The sequence below is a fragment of the Hemibagrus wyckioides genome, linkage group LG02 (genome assembly GCF_019097595.1).
Source record: "Hemibagrus wyckioides isolate EC202008001 linkage group LG02, SWU_Hwy_1.0, whole genome shotgun sequence".
Lineage (NCBI taxonomy): Eukaryota > Metazoa > Chordata > Actinopteri > Siluriformes > Bagridae > Hemibagrus > Hemibagrus wyckioides.
In genome coordinates this window covers 25,940,783-25,960,835 of record NC_080711.1, presented here as the reverse complement: position 1 = coordinate 25,960,835, position 20,053 = coordinate 25,940,783, and the positions used below count along the sequence as shown (strand labels likewise).

The 20,053-nt window shown below is 47.2% G+C and overlaps 1 protein-coding gene across 19 annotated transcripts in view; it reads right to left on the bottom strand.

The window, feature by feature from the left end:
- cacna1aa (calcium channel, voltage-dependent, P/Q type, alpha 1A subunit, a) overlaps positions 1–18,497 on the bottom strand; it is a 97,211-nt gene extending 78,714 nt beyond the window's left edge. For 5 of the 19 annotated variants that reach the window (XM_058410141.1, XM_058410150.1, XM_058410189.1 and 2 more), the window contains exons 1-3: positions 16,683–18,484; positions 9,502–9,608; positions 9,199–9,338 (exon numbers count right to left, since the gene is read on the bottom strand). In XM_058410141.1, the coding sequence (XP_058266124.1) occupies positions 9,199–9,338; positions 9,502–9,608; positions 16,683–16,965 (530 nt within the window). In that variant the 5' untranslated portion in view covers positions 16,966–18,484. Of the gene's footprint in view, positions 1–9,198; positions 9,339–9,501; positions 9,609–16,682 lie in introns of all 19 variants that reach the window. The other 14 variants (XM_058410067.1, XM_058410096.1, XM_058410207.1 and 11 more) reach the window with 8 other exon arrangements.
- Positions 18,498–20,053: the final 1,556 nt, after the last annotated feature.

The window sequence follows — 20,053 nt, the reverse complement described above, 5'->3', positions numbered from 1 at the left end:
TCCTCCACACCACCACAACACCTCCTCCACACCTGAACACCTCTTCCACACCACCACATGTCCTCCACACCTGAACACCTCCTCCACACCACCACAACACGTCCTCCACACCACCACAACACCTCCTCCACACCTGAACACCTCCTCCACCCCACCACAACACCTCTACCACACCACCACATCTCCACATCACCTGAACACCTCCTCCACACCACCACAACAACTCTACCACACCACCACAACACCTCCTCCACACCTGAACACCTCCTCCCCACCTGAACACCTCCTCTACACCACCACAACACCTCTACCACACCACCACAACACCTCCTCCACACCTGAACACCTCCTCCCCACCTGAACACCTCCTCCACACCACCACAACACCTCTACCACACCACCACAACACCTCCTCCACACCTGAACACCTCCTCCCCACCTGAACACCTCCTCTACACCACCACAACACCTCCTCCACACCTGAACACCTCCTCCCCACCTGAACACCTCCTCCACACCACCACATCTCCTCCACACCTGAACACCTCCTACACACCACCACGTCCTCCACAGCACCATAACACCTCCTCCACACCTGAACACCTCCTCCACACCTGAACACCTCCTCCACACCACCACAACACCTCCTCCACACCACCACAACACCTCTACCACACCACCACATCACCTGAACACCTCCTCCACACCACCACAACACCTCTACCACACCACCACATCTCCTCCACACCTGAACACCTCCTCCACACCTGAACACATCCTCCACACCTGAACACCTCCTCCACACCTGAACACATCCTCCACACCTGAACACCTCCTCCACACCACCACAAGACCTCTTCCACACCACCACATCTCCTCCACACCTGAACACCTCCTACACACCACCACAACACGTCCTCCACACCTGAACACCTCCTCCACACCACCACAACACCTCTACCACACCTGAACACCTCCTCCACCCCCCCACAACACCTCTACCACACCACCACAACACCTCCCACACACCTGAACACCTCCTCCACACCACCACGTCCTCCACACCACCACAACACCTCGTCCACACCTGAACACCTCCTCCACACCTGAACACCTCCTCCACACCACCACAACACCTCCTTCACACCTGAACACCTCCTCCACCCCACCACAACACCTCCTCCACACCACCACAACACCTCCTCCACACCACCACAACACCTCCTCCACACCACCACAACACGTCCTCCACACCACCACAACACCTCCTCCACACCACCACATCTCCTCCACACCTGAACACCTCCAACACACCACCACGTCCTCCACACCACCACAACACCTCCTCCACACCACCACAACACCTCCTACACACCACCACGTCCTCCACACCACCAGAACACCTCCTCCAGACCTGAACAACTCCTCCAAACCTGAACACCTCCTCCACACCACAAGAAAACCTCCTTCACACCTGAGCACGTCCCCGACCCGACCACCACACCTGCTCCAACCCACCACAACACCACCTCCACACCACCACAACACGTCCTCCCCACCTGAACACCTCCTCCACACCACCACAACACCTCCTTCACACCTGAACACCTCCTCCACCCCACCACAACACCTCCTGCACACCACCACAACACCTCCTCCACACCACCACAACACCTCCTCCACACCTGAACACCTCCTCCACACCAAAACAACACCTCCTTCACACCTGAACACCTCCTCCACCCCACCACAACACCTCCTCCACCCCACCACAACGCCTCCTCCACACCACCACAACACCTCCTCCACACCACCACAACACGTCCTCCACACCACCACAACACCTCCTCCACACCTGAACACCTCCTCCACACCACCACAACACCTCCTTCACACCTGAACACCTCCTCCACCCCACCACAACACCTCCTCCACACCACCACAACACCTCCTCCACACCTGAACACCTCCTCCACACCAAAACAACACCTCTACCACACCACCACATCTCCACATCACCTGAACACCTCCTCCACACCACCACAACACCTCTTCCACACCACCACATCTCCTCCACACCTGAACACCTCCTCCACACCACCACATCTCCTCCACACCGCAACACCTCCTCCACACCACCACAACACGTCCTCCACACCACCACAACACCTCCTCCACACCTGAACACCTCCTCCACACCTGAACACCTCCTCCACACCTGAACACCTCCTCCACACCACCACAACACCTCCTTCACACCTGAACACCTCCTCCACCCCACCACAACACCTCCTCCACACCACCACAACACCTCCTCCACACCACCACAACACCTCCTCCACACCTGAACACCTCCTCCCCACCTGAACACCTCCTCCACACCACCACATCTCCTCCACACCTGAACACCTCCTACACACCACCACGTCCTCCACACCACCACAACACCTCCTCCACACCTGAACACCTCCTCCACACCTGAACACCTCCTCCACACCACCACAACACCTCCTCCACACCACCACAACACCTCTACCACACCACCACATCACCTGAACACCTCCTCCACACCACCACAACACCTCTACCACACCACCACATCTCCTCCACACCTGAACACCTCCTCCACACCTGAACACATCCTCCACACCTGAACACCTCCTCCACACCTGAACACATCCTCCACACCTGAACACCTCCTCCACACCACCACAAGACCTCTTCCACACCACCACATCTCCTCCACACCTGAACACCTCCTACACACCACCACAACACGTCCTCCACACCTGAACACCTCCTCCACACCACCACAACACCTCTACCACACCTGAACACCTCCTCCACACCACCACAACACCTCTACCACACCACCACAACACCTCCTACACACCTGAACACCTCCTCCACACCACCACGTCCTCCACACCACCACAACACCTCCTCCACACCTGAACACCTCCTCCACACCTGAACACCTCCTCCACACCACCACAACACCTCCTTCACACCTGAACACCTCCTCCACCCCACCACAACACCTCCTCCACACCACCACAACACCTCCTCCACACCACCACAACACCTCCTCCACACCACCACAACACGTCCTCCACACCACCACAACACCTCCTCCACACCACCACATCTCCTCCACACCTGAACACCTCCAACACACCACCACGTCCTCCACACCACCACAACACCTCCTCCACACCACCACAACACCTCCTACACACCACCACGTCCTCCACACCACCACAACACCTCCTCCACACCTGAACACCTCCTCCACACCTGAACACCTCCTCCACACCACCACAACACCTCCTTCACACCTGAACACCTCCTCCACCCCACCACAACACCTCCTCCACACCACCACAACACCTCCTCCACACCACCACAACACGTCCTCCACACCTGAACACCTCCTCCACACCACCACAACACCTCCTTCACACCTGAACACCTCCTCCACCCCACCACAACACCTCCTCCACACCACCACAACACCTCCTCCACACCACCACAACACCTCCTCCACACCACCACCACACGTCCTCCACACCTGAACACCTCCTCCACACTACCACAACACCTCCTTCACACCTGAACACCTCCTCCACCCCACCACAACACCTCCTCCACCCCACCACAACACCTCCTCCACACCACCACAACACCTCCTCCACACCACCACAACACGTCCTCCACACCACCACAACACCTCCTCCACACCTGAACACCTCCTCCACACCACCACAACACCTCCTTCACACCTGAACACCTCCTCCACCCCACCACAACCCCTCCTCCACACCACCACAACACCTCCTCCACACCTGAACACCTCCTCCACACCAAAACAACACCTCTACCACACCACCACATCTCCACATCACCTGAACACCTCCTCCACACCACCACAACACCTCTTCCACACCACCACATCTCCTCCACACCTGAACACCTCCTCCACACCACCACATCTCCTCCACACCGCAACACCTCCTCCACACCACCACAACACGTCCTCCACACCACCACAACACCTCCTCCACACCTGAACACCTCCTCCACACCTGAACACCTCCTCCACACCACCACAACACCTCCTCCACACCACCACAACACCTCCTCCACACCTGAACACCTCCTCCACACCAAAACAACACCTCTACCACACCACCACATGTCCTCCACACCTGAACACCTCCTCCACACCACCACAACACCTCCTCCACACCTGAACACCTCCTCCACCCCACCACAACACCTCTACCACACCACCACATCTCCACATCACCTGAACACCTCCTCCACACCACCACAACACCTCTACCACACCACCACAACACCTCCTCCACACCTGAACACCTCCTCCCCACCTGAACACCTCCTCTACACCACCACAACACCTCCTCCACACCTGAACACCTCCTCCCCACCTGAACACCTCCTCCACACCACCACATCTCCTCCACACCTGAGCACCTCCTACACACCACCTCGACCCCCCCTCCACACCTGAATACCACCTCCACGCCACCACAACACGACCTAGCCACCACCACATCTCCCCATCACCTGAGCACCTTCTCCACACCTGAACACCTCCTCCACACCACCACAACACCTCCTCCACACCTGAACACCTCCTCCACACCACCACAACACCTCCTCCACACCTGAACACCTCTTCCACACCACCACATGTCCTCCACACCTGAACACCTCCTCCACACCACCACAACACCTCTACCACACCACCACATCTCCACATCACCTGAACACCTCCTCCACACCACCACAACACCTCTACCACACCACCACAACACCTCCTCCACACCTGAACACCTCCTCCCCACCTGAACACCTCCTCTACACCACCACAACACCTCCTCCACACCTGAACACCTCCTCCCCACCTGAACACCTCCTCCACACCACCACATCTCCTCCACACCTGAACACCTCCTACACACCACCACAACACCTCCTCCACACCTGAATACCTCCTCCACCCCACCACAACACCTCCTACACACCACCACATCTCCACATCACCTGAACACCTCCTCCACACCTGAACACCTCCTCCACACCACCACAACACCTCCTCCACACCTGAACACCTCCTCCACACCACCACAACACCTCCTCCACACCTGAACACCTCTTCCACACCACCACATGTCCTCCACACCTGAACACCTCCTCCACACCACCACAACACGTCCTCCACACCACCACAACACCTCCTCCACACCTGAACACCTCCTCCACCCCACCACAACACCTCTACCACACCACCACATCTCCACATCACCTGAACACCTCCTCCACACCACCACAACACCTCTACCACACCACCACAACACCTCCTCCACACCTGAACACCTCCTCCCCACCTGAACACCTCACATCTCCTCCACACCTGAACACCTCCTCCACACCTGAACACATCCTCCACACCTGAACACCTCCTCCACACCTGAACACATCCTCCACACCTGAACACCTCCTCCACACCACCACAAGACCTCTTCCACACCACCACATCTCCTCCACACCTGAACACCTCCTACACACCACCACAACACGTCCTCCACACCTGAACACCTCCTCCACACCACCACAACACCTCTACCACACCTGAACACCTCCTCCACACCACCACAACACCTCTACCACACCACCACAACACCTCCTACACACCTGAACACCTCCTCCACACCACCACGTCCTCCGCACCACCACAACACCTCCTCCACACCTGAACACCTCCTCCACACCTGAACACCTCCTCCACACCTGAACACCTCCTCCACACCTGAACACCTCCTCCACACCTGAACACCTCCTCCACACCACCACAACACTTCCTTCACACCTGAACACCTCCTCCACCCCACCACAACACCTCCTCCACACCACCACAACACCTCCTCCACACCACCACAACACCTCCTCCACACCACCACAACACGTCCTCCACACCACCACAACACCTCCTCCACACCACCACATCTCCTCCACACCTGAACACCTCCAACACACCACCACGTCCTCCACACCACCACAACACCTCCTCCACACCACCACAACACCTCCTACACACCACCACGTCCTCCACACCACCACAACACCTCCTCCACACCTGAACACCTCCTCCACACCTGAACACCTCCTCCACACCACCACAACACCTCCTTCACACCTGAACACCTCCTCCACCCCACCACAACACCTCCTCCACACCACCACAACACCTCCTCCACACCTGAACACCTCCTCCACACCAAAACAACACCTCTACCACACCACCACATCTCCACATCACCTGAACACCTCCTCCACACCACCACAACACCTCTTCCACACCACCACATCTCCTCCACACCTGAACACCTCCTCCACACCACCACATCTCCTCCACACCGCAACACCTCCTCCACACCACCACAACACGTCCTCCACACCACCACAACACCTCCTCCACACCTGAACACCTCCTCCACACCACCACAACACCTCCTTCACACCTGAACACCTCCTCCACCCCACCACAACACCTCCTCCACACCACCACAACACCTCCTCCACACCTGAACACCTCCTCCACACCAAAACAACACCTCTACCACACCACCACATCTCCACATCACCTGAACACCTCCTCCACACCACCACAACACCTCTTCCACACCACCACATCTCCTCCACACCTGAACACCTCCTCCATACCACCACAACACCTCCTCCACACCTGAACACCTCCTACACACCACCACAACACGTCCTCCACACCACCACAACACCTCCTCCACACCTGAACACCTCCTCCACCCCACCACAACACCTCCTCCACACCACCACATCTCCACATCACCTGAACACCTCCTCCACCCCACCACAACACCTCCTCCACACCACCACATCTCCACATCACCTGAACACCTCCTCCACACCTGAACACCTTCTCCACACCACCACAACACTTCCTCCACACCACCTCTTCCACACCACCAGATCTCCACATCACCTAAACACCTCCTCCACAACACCACAACACCTCCACACCTAAACACCTCCTCCACAACACCACAACACCTCCACACCTAAACACCTCCTCCACAACACCACAACACCTCCACATCACCTGAACACTGCTGTAACCTCCACATCTAAGCATCTCCCAAGACATAAAAACAATGCAACAGATTTGCTTGTGTGTGTAGATATATATTAATTCACAGGCTTTGGTGTGTATGAGAAAGTGTGTTTTATTAGCTGTGTGTTTGTGTCTTTAGCTTCTATTCTTCTATTCAGTGTTTAAATGCAAAGAGTTTCACCAGTCTGAATAAATTACATCTGATTTCAGATTCCTACTGACCTGTTTATTTGTACCCTATAATAGACAATTTTTAGTTTTTAGATTTTTTTATCTGCATTTTTAATGTAAATCAAGTCAAAGTTATGTTCCTACTAGGACTGAAATCCTTGCATCACCTTTACCATGACAGAGGAAACCTCATCCAGGTGTGATTTCTAAATGAACAGAGATGCTCCAGTTTCCAATTGAAAATAACATGTACACATTCTCCATCAAAAGAATGCATTTACTCATCTTTGTTTTTATCTTTCCAGTGAATAAAAGTCACTGTTTGCAAATACTGATTTCTTAATGTTATTTAGCCATTAACACAATTTGTTTACAAATTATTTGCATTTTGTTTTATTTGAGTTATTAGAACTCTGCAAATATTGCATGATCTTAATATTTTGAATTTAGGAGAAATACTGTCAGCAGTGTCCAGCCTGTATAACAGTGTAAATTTACTGTCCCCTCAAAATAACTCAACACACAGCCATTAATGTCTAAACTGTTGGCAACAAAAGTGACTCCACCCCTAAGTGGAAATGTCCAAATTGGGCCCAAAGTGTCAATATTTTGTGTGGCCACCATTATTTTCCAGCACTGCCTTAACCCTCTTGGTCATGGAGTTCACCAGAGCTTCACAGGTTGCCACTGGAGTCCTCTTCCACTCCTCCATGATGACATCACAGAGCTGGTGGAGGTTAGAGACCTTGCGCTCCCCCACCTTCCGTTTGAGGATGCCCCACAGATGCTCAATAGGGTTTAGGTCTGGAGACATGCTTGGCCAGTCCATCACCTTTACCCTCAGCTTCTTTATCCTGGTCTCATCGGACCACAGGACATGGTTCCAGTATTCCATGTCCTTAGTCTGCTTGTCTTCAGCAAACTGTATGTGGTCTTTCTTGTGCATCATCTTTAGTAGAGGCTTCCTTCTGGGACGACAGCCATGCAGACCAATTTGATGCAGTGTGTGGCGTATGGTCTGATCACTGACCGGCTGACCCCCCACCCCTTCAACCTCTGCAGCAATGCTGGCAGCACTCATACGTCTATTTCCCAAAGACGATAACACCAAATTTAACACACCTGTTCCCCATTCACACCTGAGACCTTGTAACACTAACAAGTCACATGACACCGGGGAGGGGAAATGGCTAATTGGGCCCAATTTGGACATTCCCACTTAGGGGTGGAGTCACTTTTGTTGCCAACGGTTTAGACATTAATGTCTGTGTGTTGAGTTATTTTGAGGGGACAGTAAATTTACACTGTTATACAGGCTGGACACTCACTACTGTACATTGGAGCAGAGGGGCATTTCTTCATGAAAAGATATAATAAAATATTTACAAAAATGTCAGGGGTGTACTCACTTTTGTGAGATAATGTATACTTATATATATATATATATATATAGAGAGAGAGAGAGAGAGAGAGAGAGAGAGGCAAATATATTATTAATTTTCCCCTTAATGTGTGTATTCTGCATCCTCCTTGAATATCTGACAAATTCCACTACTGAGCCGAATCTATTGAGGTCATCTCTCGTCCCATATCTGCCTTTGAGTGTTAGTGTGATGCCACTAGAGATGTTAGTGTGCTCACTTACTGCCCATTTATTACCTTTTATTTTATTTAGATTTTTCTCTCTATTTTATATCTATTTCTTGTAGATTCCTGAGATAAAATCCCATGAAATCCATTTTGGTTCCAACACCACAAAGTGTTGAAAAGGTCATATGAAGATGAATACTAATGCAAGATGCACACAGTGTGTGTGTGTGTGTGTGTGTGTGTATGTGTTTCGGACTCACCCAGTCAGCACCACCACAAAGTCCATGACGTTCCAGCCATTTCGGAGGTAGGAGCCCTTGTGGAAGGCAAAACCCAGAGCCAGAATCTTAATGCCAGATTCAAAGCAGAAGATGCCGATAAAATAAGGTTCTGTGTCATCCTGAAAGCGAGAGATAGTAGGAAGAAGAGAAAGAGAGAAAGTTATTGAGAAATCAGGTACTTATAAGAAAATGAGCCACACAATAACTAAAGCAAATGATGAGAAAGACAAAACAGTATTCTTTACATACACACACACACACACACACATACACAGGACTAACCAGACGCTCAGACATTGGTGTCTTGTCACCATCAGGAAGATGTTGCTCCAGCGCCAGGACAATGCAGTTAGCGATGATTGTGGCCAAGATCATGTACTCAAAAGGAGTGAGAAACTCAAGTCAAGGAGAAAAACAAACTACATGTGTATAATAAAGATTCACAAATGAATTATTGGTGTTGGTTTCCCAAACTTCTTATATTCACAAATTTTTTATTTCTAATCAGTAAAAGTACAAATATTCACAGAAGCAGAGGCTAGAACACATAACACACAGAAAACTGTAGCTTTTCACTCAATATCAGTAACGGATAGAAACTAAATCCTATAGTAATGTTCATTATTGTTTATTCGGAGTCAGTGAACAGGGAGCAGATCCGTGCTCAGTGTGAACTTCTGAGGTGAAATAGTCTGAAATAATTTTCCTTCAACACACCTTCACTAGATTCTGTAGTGAGAGCAGGGAGCAGGTGGAGGAAAACCTGGAGAGGTGGAGGTTTTGCGCTGGAGAGAAGAGGAATGAAAGTCAGTGGTAGTAAGACTGAGTACATGTGTGTGAATGACAGGGAGGGAAGTGGAACAGTAAGATTACAGGGTGAAGAGGTGAAGAAGGTACAGGAGTTTAAATACTTGGGGTCAACAGTCCAGAGTAATGGAGAGTGTGGGAAAGAGGTAAAGAAGCGAGTGCAGGCAGGTTGGAATGGGTGGAGAAAGGTGTCAGGAGTTCTGTGTGATAGAAAAATATCTTTGAGAATCAAGGGGAAGGTGATACAGGACAGTGGTGAGACCGGCCATGCTGTATGGTTTAGAGGCAGTGTCACTGAGACAGAGACAGGAGTCAGAGCTGGAGGTAGCAGAGCTGAAGATGTTGAGGTTCTCTTTGGGAGTGACACGGTTGGACAGGATTAGGAACGAGTACATCAGAGGGGCAGCTCATGTTGGACGTTTGGGGCACAAAGTTAGGGAGGACAGATTAAGATGGTTTGGACATGTCCAGAGGAGGGAGAGTGAGTATATTGGTAGGAGAATGTTGGACATGGAGCTGCCAGGCAGGAGGAAGAGAGGAAGGCCAAAGAGGAGGAATATGGATGTAATAAATGAGGATATGAAGCTAGTGGGTGTAAGTGTTGAGGATGCAGAAGATAGGGATAGGTGGAGAGAGACGATTCACTGTGGAGACCCCTGAAGGGAAAAGACCAAAGAAGAAGAAGACACCTTCACTAGATTAGCCCTATTTAAGAACATCACTGTATCCCAGGTAACATCCTTGTTCCTGGTGATGATATCCAATGTCCGTCTCTCTTTCTATCCTGCCCCCTTCTCTCTCTTCTTCTGTCCCGCCCCCTTCTCTCTCTCCCTCTGTCCTGCCCTCTTCTCTCTCCATCTGTCCCGCCCTCTTCTCTCTCACCTTCTGTCCTGCCCCCTTGTCTCTCTCCTTCTGTCCCGCCCCCTTCTCTCTCTTCTTCTGTTCTGTCCCCTTGTCTCTCACAGTAAATAAGAAATTATATTTTAATAGGATGAAAAACTTAAAATACTGGGAAACACACAGGATGAATGCGTGTGTGTGTGTGTGTGTGTGTGTAATTATTCGATGCCCTTTTTACACAGCTGCTTGGCAGGATGCAGAGATGAAAGCATGTGTGCCATGTTCTCTCAGGAGGATGAATAAACGTCATGTTCCCCCCACTGCCTGCCAGCGTGTGATATGGCCGCAGTGTGATGTGGCCGCTGTGTGTGTGTGTGTGTGTGTGTTCTTTGAAGAGACTAAATGAATAAGGGTTTCTGTTAAAAGGGTGTGTGAGTACGCTGCTGTGATCTGCTTTACAAAAGGCCTTCAATTATGAATCTTCCACCACTTTACAAACACACACACACACAGATTGCAGGAAAAAAGAGAAAAGATGACAACAAAAAATCTCTCTCTTTTTCTCTGTGTCTCCTTCTATATATCTCCATTTTCCTGCTGCTCTTGCTTCTTTTTGCACCATTTCAAATCTTCATTATTTTATTTTCCCATCCACATTCTCTCAGACTGAACCAATCATCCCACCACCAGTTCAGGCTCAAAACAGCCTGCACTGTCAGCAAGTCATCTCTCTCTCTCTCTCTCTCTCTCCCACATACACACACACACACACAAGGCACAAGGAAGGACTGATATGCTAACCGAGGAATTTAAAAATAATGTGTTGTGAATCCAATAAACTACCAAGTTGGGATTAAAACACTCTTAAGGTTTTACATCACTGCTGAGTAATTTTGTCCTGTCACAGTGATGGCTGCATGGCTGCAGTATGTGAGCTGCTAGAGAGTGATTCCATTTGTGTGTGTGTGTGTGTGTGTGTGTGTGTGTGTGTGTGTGTGTAAGAGAGAGACAGCAGCACGTGACTTTGGCAGCACAAGCATGAAAGATCAGTCTATCACAGTCTCCCTGCACTTAGTCCCTAAAAATACACACACACACACACACACACACACACACAAGCTGAATAATTCACAAGTATGCAAAAAACAGACAGAGAGTAAAAAACAGACAGACAGAGTAATTAATATGAGATCAGTGAATGATGTAGCACTAGATGACCTTTAACCTATATAATAAAAGTAATCATTTAAACTAGATCACCTGCTTCATGAAATCTTTCTACAATATAACACAAAGGTTATCGTTATGCAGCTCATGCAATGTTGATGTGTTGTTTTTCTGTCATCCATTTTATCTACTGTTTGTCGCCTGGAACAGTGTGTCAAAGAAGCTCAGGTGCTTCATCCTGTGTCCCGCTGGAATAAAAGTCTCCAGAGACACCAGACAGGAAGCCTGAAGACTGCTACATCACACTGCATCATTTTCCAACCAGAAAAAATGGTCCCTCTCTTCCTGATCATCTCAGCACTGTTACCTCTGACCTGGTCATTAGTGACCTAAATCTGGATTTCTGTAAAGATGCAGTGTGACAATATCTGTGGTTAAAAGTGAAAATAAAACTGAACTGAACATAACGTCAATCACCTTGAGCTCAGAAATGAATCATGTCAACCTCGTCTGAAGACTAAATACTGGCATCTATAGGTTTTGCATAATTTTAAATATTTGACCATAAAATAAAAAGGTAACCTGATTCAGATGAGCCTTTACTGTAATCAGGGTTAATAAAAGAACCCGACCCTGAGGTTCTTTTTCTCTTTCATCTCTCCATCAGTCTGCTCTAATAATCCTTCATAAAAGTAGGATCAGAATCCAGGATGGACAAAGTAGACATCAGTGATCATCTCTCTTAAACTCCAGTTCATTTTAAAACTACAGTTTTGATTTATTTTTTTTTAGCAGATCTGTCTGGAATTAATGGAAATATGAAGAGTCTGAGTCAAGCATGTGTCGATGTGAAGTTTTATGAAATACTGTTCTTTAATTAATTTCACTACTGACACCTCAGGTATAAAATTACACTCTGACTTAGAAACTCAGCTGTGAGTTTTACTTTTTATTGTGTTGTAGTTGGCAGGATCAGTGTTGATCTGGATATATAAGGCACAAAACACCACAGAAAGCAGCTCTACTCACTCATTTCCACTAATACATGAACTTTTGTCTCCATTAACAGCTGGAGACTTTAATATTCATTTTAAATTTGGATTTAATGTGGAAAATATAGTCACACTACCCCCTATCTCACATCTTTACTTCATCTTATTTAAAGTGAGTCTGTCATAATGTACACACTTCAGCATGCAAAATTTCACCAGCTGCTGCAGACTGTACTGTAAGCTTTTTTTGAAAAACCTCCAGAATTATCTAATCTGTTAACGATGGTTCAGCGTCCGATCCCACAGAACTCAGGCAACTGAAAGCTAAAGCCAACGTTCCCCTACACTCTAGATAATGTAGTTAAACTTAAAAGAAAAAAAGAGAGAAAAACTAGCACCACAGAATAACATTCACAATTCCACTTTAAAACAGAAAAGTGAATTAATTTGGGGGTGGTGTCCCCTGGGGCACTGTCGAATGAGCCTCCTACACATCTTTCATTTGGAGTCAAGATGAAGACAAACATCAGAAATGAGCCATCTGATTACACATCCCATCTAATGCACATAGGTATAAGAGAAATCCTAAGATATTCTTTAGACAGAAAATTTGTCACTGTTTTGTATGCTGGCATGATCAACTAATATTACTGTTACTGAAACTACAAGATAAAGAAAATTCACATTAGTGACCTAGAAAAAATGTAAATCATCATACAGTTAAAAACAGCAGAGCTTGTCACTGAAAGAAGAGAGAAACAGGCAGAAAAGGTTAAATAATTAAGATTCTGCAGATGGAACTAGATCACAGACTGGACATAGAAAAACCACTAAACATCTCAGATCTCTGGGATCTCGTCTCCCTCTGGTGTTCACATGTGCTGTTCCACCGGTTTTGCTATTTAAGAACCGAGTACTCAAAAATCCTTCAGCAAAACCAACAACAAGGCTAAATTAATAAATAGCCATAGATCAGAAACTCTAGTTTTTTAAACATGAACCATCTCAGCTTCTGTAGCAGAGGCTCAATTACGTGCATTTATATAACAGTCTATCTGAAGCCAGATCTTCAAGGAAGGATTAGATTTTACAGAATATTGTTGATTTTTATTTATTTTATTTTCACTAGTCTGATTACATCATTGACAGCACGGGAGATCTATTAAATATGTTTAAAGCCACATAGAGAAGCACGTGTCCAGTTTCTCCAGACACACAGTCAAGATCATTAAGAGTTAAAAAATAAAATCAGTCATGTTAGTTGCTTTTCCAGATCTTAAACAAATAAATGGTTATGACTAGGTCTTGTTGAATGTGTCTGAAAACTAGTCAATAAATAAATTAAAGCTGCAGGACATCAGTCTTCAGTCTTTTTGGACTGAATTCTGTCTCAACATTTCCGACAAGATGCTTGGGTAAAAATATTCTGGGAAATGAAACTTACCTAAGTTTACAATATCTATATATTTACAAATAATAGGTAAACATTAAACAACAAAATAGGCAAAAACATAAATTCTATGATAAATATTTCTTGTGTGCATCTTATGCACTTGTTTTTTTTTTTAAATCTATGATGATATTTCAATTGAACAATAAGACATTATCAGCAGACTGTGTGAAAGAGAGAAGAGAAGGCCAGGTTTTAAAAACAGAATCCAAGATGATGGAGCATTCACACAAACAGCTTTTTAAAACCTGAACCATTCATTGTGAAGCAAATGAAATGGTGTGTGTGTGTGTGTGTGTGTGTTAACCCATAACCAATGTTAAAAGTCTATTAAAGGTCCTTGTAGACTATTGATTATGTTGGATCTTTGCCACACACACCAGTGGGATTTTTTTGAAAGTGGATTAAAGATCTCTAACCACTCAGAGAAACCAACATTCTCTCAGTCACCAGGCTGCTTGTATCATATATCACATATCTGCAGTCTAGAAACAAGTCATCTTCACTTATTCAGAAAGAAATTTCTTCCTACTTTTTTCATTGATTTGAATAATTCTGCTTAAAAATGCATTGTGCTCTATGGAGGCCACTTCAAAAAGTATCAGAAAAATAGATCACTGTGTCACTATCTATGACATTACTAACATTTCTGCATCAGTGTCTGTAACTGTATTATGATCTATGATATTAATGTCATTACTGTTCCTACTGTCTCTGTAAAGTACTGTACTTCGTCATCATCTATAACAACCCAATTCATTATACAACACTCATTTGACAAGTGATCTTCCAGGAGTGCTTATATTTTGTATATTTAGCTTATATTTGTTTCACTATGTGTATATTTTCACTTGTCTCTATTTTCCCCATAAAAGTCCAATTCCAGCAGCAGTTCCACTGAAAATGTTACTAGATAAGAGTTTATGACATCATCAGCAGATATCACAAATGACACATTTTCCACAGATATAATTTTTGACTTAAAATATGAAAGTTCATCAGATGAAGATGAGAAGGAAAAATGGGACACCGATTTCACCAGGAGACCTACAACAGGAATGTACTTATCAATGTGAGCTACATAGCCAACTAGCAATTGTCTATAACAGAGCACCAGGATCTTCTTTGGGATCTTTTGGAAAACTTGACATGTGTCTGAAATGTCAGTTCCATAATATTCATTTTTTTGTTAATAGAACCGTTGTATAAAAGCATTATCACACTCATGGAATATCCACAAAGCTTCACCGACATCCTCGAAAAAAAAAAAAAAGATACTGAGATATATTTTGAATTTTTTATATTTCTAAAGCACTTTGTGACAATATCCAATGTTAATGCTTGCTATACAAATAATACTGAACTGAAAAAAATAAAATCAGGCTAAATCTACTAAACCTGCAAATTTACATCGCATAAGCTCACTAAAAAGAACTATCTGTGAATAAATTCAACACAGGTCAAGCAGAAGAACAGAAGCTTGTTGAGAAAGAAGCTGAGTTTTCAGTAGAAACAGATTTTTTAATTTAAAAAAATCTATCCATGAATAAGTATAAAGTCACTCTGACAAGCTTTAGCATCTGATTAGTCACCAGCAGCTTCTACACTGCAACCCTGACCACTGTGGAAAAAACCATAACACTCTCCGACAAAAACCACAAGCACACTCATCTCACTGCAGCAGAAACAGCCAATAATTCACATGAAAACGCAAACCACCTTTCACTAGAGAGTTAAGCTGTTATACACACACACACACACACACACACACACAGGCCCTCTTCTTGAAGCCTTTCTGGACAAGGAAATGGTGGCTGCAAACACCCCCCGCCCCCCAACACACACGCGCACACACACATATATTTTCGACCTGTGTAACAGATTGCACATGCTGACATCAGCAGGTCGACGAACAGCGCGCGCAGACACACACATACACACGCGCGCGCACGCACGCACGCTATTATCACAGTTATCATGTTTAAGAAAACACACAAACTGCGCGAGTGTAATGGTGATTACCACCAATGGTGAGACCACCAGAAACCCCCACCCCACCTCCCCCTCAAAAAAGGACCCACTGACCACTCAACTTTAATGGCTACTCGGAATCATGTGTAGGTGACCTGAGCACTTTCCTACCCAAATGACAGTGAGGAAGCACCGGGGCTTGGTAATATAGGTGGAAAGGGGAGTAAAAGGATATGGCCACTCGGTGATCTTTTTGGCGTATTTTCTCACAAAGTTGTCCTCACTGAAGATGAAGAGGGAGCGGTTGACCGTGAAGCAGTTCTGTCGCACTGGGATGGGGTTGTACAGGGCCATGGTGCGCGCGCGCTGGGCCATCGACTGCTTGTACATGCGCTGCGCTCCCGGTGGGCCGCCCTGCCTGCTGGCCCCGCGCGCCGCGCCGCCCTGCCCGTGCGCATGCGCCACTGCACTGCCACCTCCACCGTACCGGGCCGGCGCCTCGTCTGTGAACCGCGCCATTCTGCACGCGCCGAACGCCAGTCTTCACGAAGCGGGAGGGAAGAAGGGGGTGAAGGTTCCGCGCGACGACCACACCACATTACATCCCACACATCACATACCGGGGGCGCGCGGAGATTTACGTGGTGTGTTTATCTCACTAGTAAAAGAAAAAATGGAAAGGAAAGGGAGCCCGGCGCCGAGGTTTGATTAGCAATAAATAAATAAATAAATAAATAAATAAATAAAAGTCAAAAAAGAAGAGAAATAACTAAAACGGGCGTTTCTCCTTGATCTCTTTACTTCACAATCGGTTGTTCTTCTTCACCTCATTTTTACATCCACATCACCGACTGTCATTGGCTCAAATTTTTCCTCTGTATAATGTGTAGAAGCCTTCATCTTTTCTGTGGCTCCATCTTAATGAGTTTCTAGAAAAAAATGCTTGTCCTTCTGTTAGACAGCTCGGACACGGACACGGTCTCTTCTTCACCGCTCGCTCTGTAAAGGCCATAAACGCTTCACATCATTCTGAAAAGATGACCATGTTTGAACGTCTTTGACGTTTTTTTAACTCAGCATTATGAAAATGGTGTGGACTCCGTTCACGTCTTTTCCATCAAGAAAAGATGGGGAGAAATCGCTGTATTTATTTATTTATTTCGAAACATCCGCAATATTCGGTACAGTGTAGTGATGCTCATTCTGCCTCCCGACGCCTCACGCTCTCGTCACCACACAGATTACCGGCAGCAGTCATCCCGGCCTTAGAAATAAAAATGTGACGATAAATTGTTCATTTCTTCACAATCACAGCTTGTCAAAAAGAAAAGGAAAGAAAACAGATCCCGATAATCGATCGTTTGCTCGGTTTCTTCACAGATGAGGTGTCATCCTTCAGGCGCACTCCGGTGTTCGAGCGTTACAAAATCCCTTCAAGAGAAACGGAAGAAGCGTTAGTGGTAGAAGGACGACGGTAACGGTTCCGGCCGCCCATAGTGTCTCGCGCTCCGGTTTTTCGCGCTGTGAGCTGCGCGCGAAGACGTGCACATGATTCTCCCGCCTCCGCCGTGCGTCCTTCGACTTGTCTCGGCTCGGCAGTCCTCCTCGAGCGACCAGCGGCTCCTCTTTCCTCTTGGTCCTCTCCGTTAGTAGGAGGGGGAGGGGGTGACCGTAAAGGAGAAAGGAGGGTGGGGGCGCTCTCGTTCGCTGTGGGGAAAAAAACGGAGTGAACACGGGTCCGGTACACCGGTGAATCGGCCGACGCGTAGCGCTATAAAGAGAATTGATAAGTTGAGCCGCGCGCGTGCATCTGACCAAATCTCCGTAAATCTACTGCAGCACGTGACGAACCCGCACCCCTCTGCGCCCCTGCATAGTGTTTATCCACCTTCTATCACGCGGACACCCGGTAGAGTGCACACACTCACTCCCTGCAGCAAATCTCATGTTCTTGTCTCATGTTCCTTCAGTGAGAGAGAGAAGGAGAGTCACATCGACCTGAGAACCGGAAACGTGTCATTTCCACTCCGGTATCAGGCTGAGAATGATGAACAGGATGATGGTTTCTCTGTAAAGAGAGATATTGTGATCATAACACAGTTCAGAATTAGTGTACAGAAATTTCCCAGTGATCACCACAACATTTTCCTTCAGTTCCTCCACCACATCCTCTTCCACCTCCTTCTTCATCACCCTGCTGAAGAGTTGTGTAGATCAGACAGGAAGTGGAACTGATTGGAGGTCAGGATTTAGCATTACTATGATCACACATGAAGATGTGGACTTAAAGCCGACTGATCTGATCTGAGGTTCAGTTATGTCACACAGAGTTTAGCAGGTGAACACTCCAGGATACCAGATCATCCCCATCACACACACACACACACACACAAGCATCATTAAAGCAGCTCCCACTAATAACAGCAACACGCAGCAGGTGAAAGAGAGAGAGAGAGAGAGAGAGAGAGAGACATCTCGGCTCTCCCCTCTGAGATCTCCCAAAGAAAAGACAGCCCAAAAGAGTGTGCTGGACAGATGAGGCTAAGCTTCAGTCCCTCATGGAGCCCTAAAAACTGCCCTTCTTCATACACACTGATGTGGATCACAATACACTCCTCAAACTCCCCCCATAACAACCAGCCAAGAGCCCTGCAACCTCACCACACTTGCCCCCTTCCCCTCCTCCTTCACCAGTTTTATAAATAAATACGTCCTCATTGGCTTTTTTACCAGTACCTCTTGTGTGTTTTTTGGTTTGCTCTGCTCCAGCATTCAATGCCACAGTGTATATATATATATATATATATTAGTGTATATACTTAGCGTGTGTGTGTGTTTAAAACAAGGCAACAGTAAGACAAGGCCAGTTCTTGCAGTTTTTGCTAAACTCTAAAAACATTTGGGTTAGAGATCAAAAGAGGAATATGTGACAGATCAGAATTTCAGCTTTCCTGATTTTTGCATCTTGAAATGTTAACCAACTCAGAACATGGCACCTTTGGAAGCAGACCACACAATTCTCCAGTGAGGTCAAGATACCACTTTAGATTTGGCCGTATATCCTTCACTTGCAGAAACAGCATCAAGCTGGTGACCCATTGACGGCAAACTGCTGCATTCTTCTTTTGTGAAGGTTTTCCGAGATTATTTCAGCTTCCTTCAGTTGTTGTGTGTTTCAGCGGGATTCCCCTTGTAGTCTTCTCTTCAGGAGGTGAAATTCTGCTTGGTTGGGTTACAGTCTGCTGTTTGAATTTCAAGTCTAAAGTCCTGTTTTGAGCGTCGGTGTGTTTTGGATCGTTGTCTTGCTCAATGATGAAGTTTCTCCAAATTATATTGGATGCATTTCTCTGTAAATGATCAGACAGAATGTTTCTGTAACCCTGACCCTGTTCCAGAAGAAGCCGTGTAAGTGGTCAAATGGTTCTTCAAGGCAGAAGTGTCAGGAGCAAGCTATGGTCCAGTTTCAAAATGACTATATATTGAACAAGCACCTGAATGGCCTCTGTGGACAAAAATGAACATCCGAGTCCTTTTGGTTTTCTGATGTAAAGGAGAAGCTGGCATTGTGCTGAAAGTAGGCATTAGACGATGAGTAAATTGTGGCCCT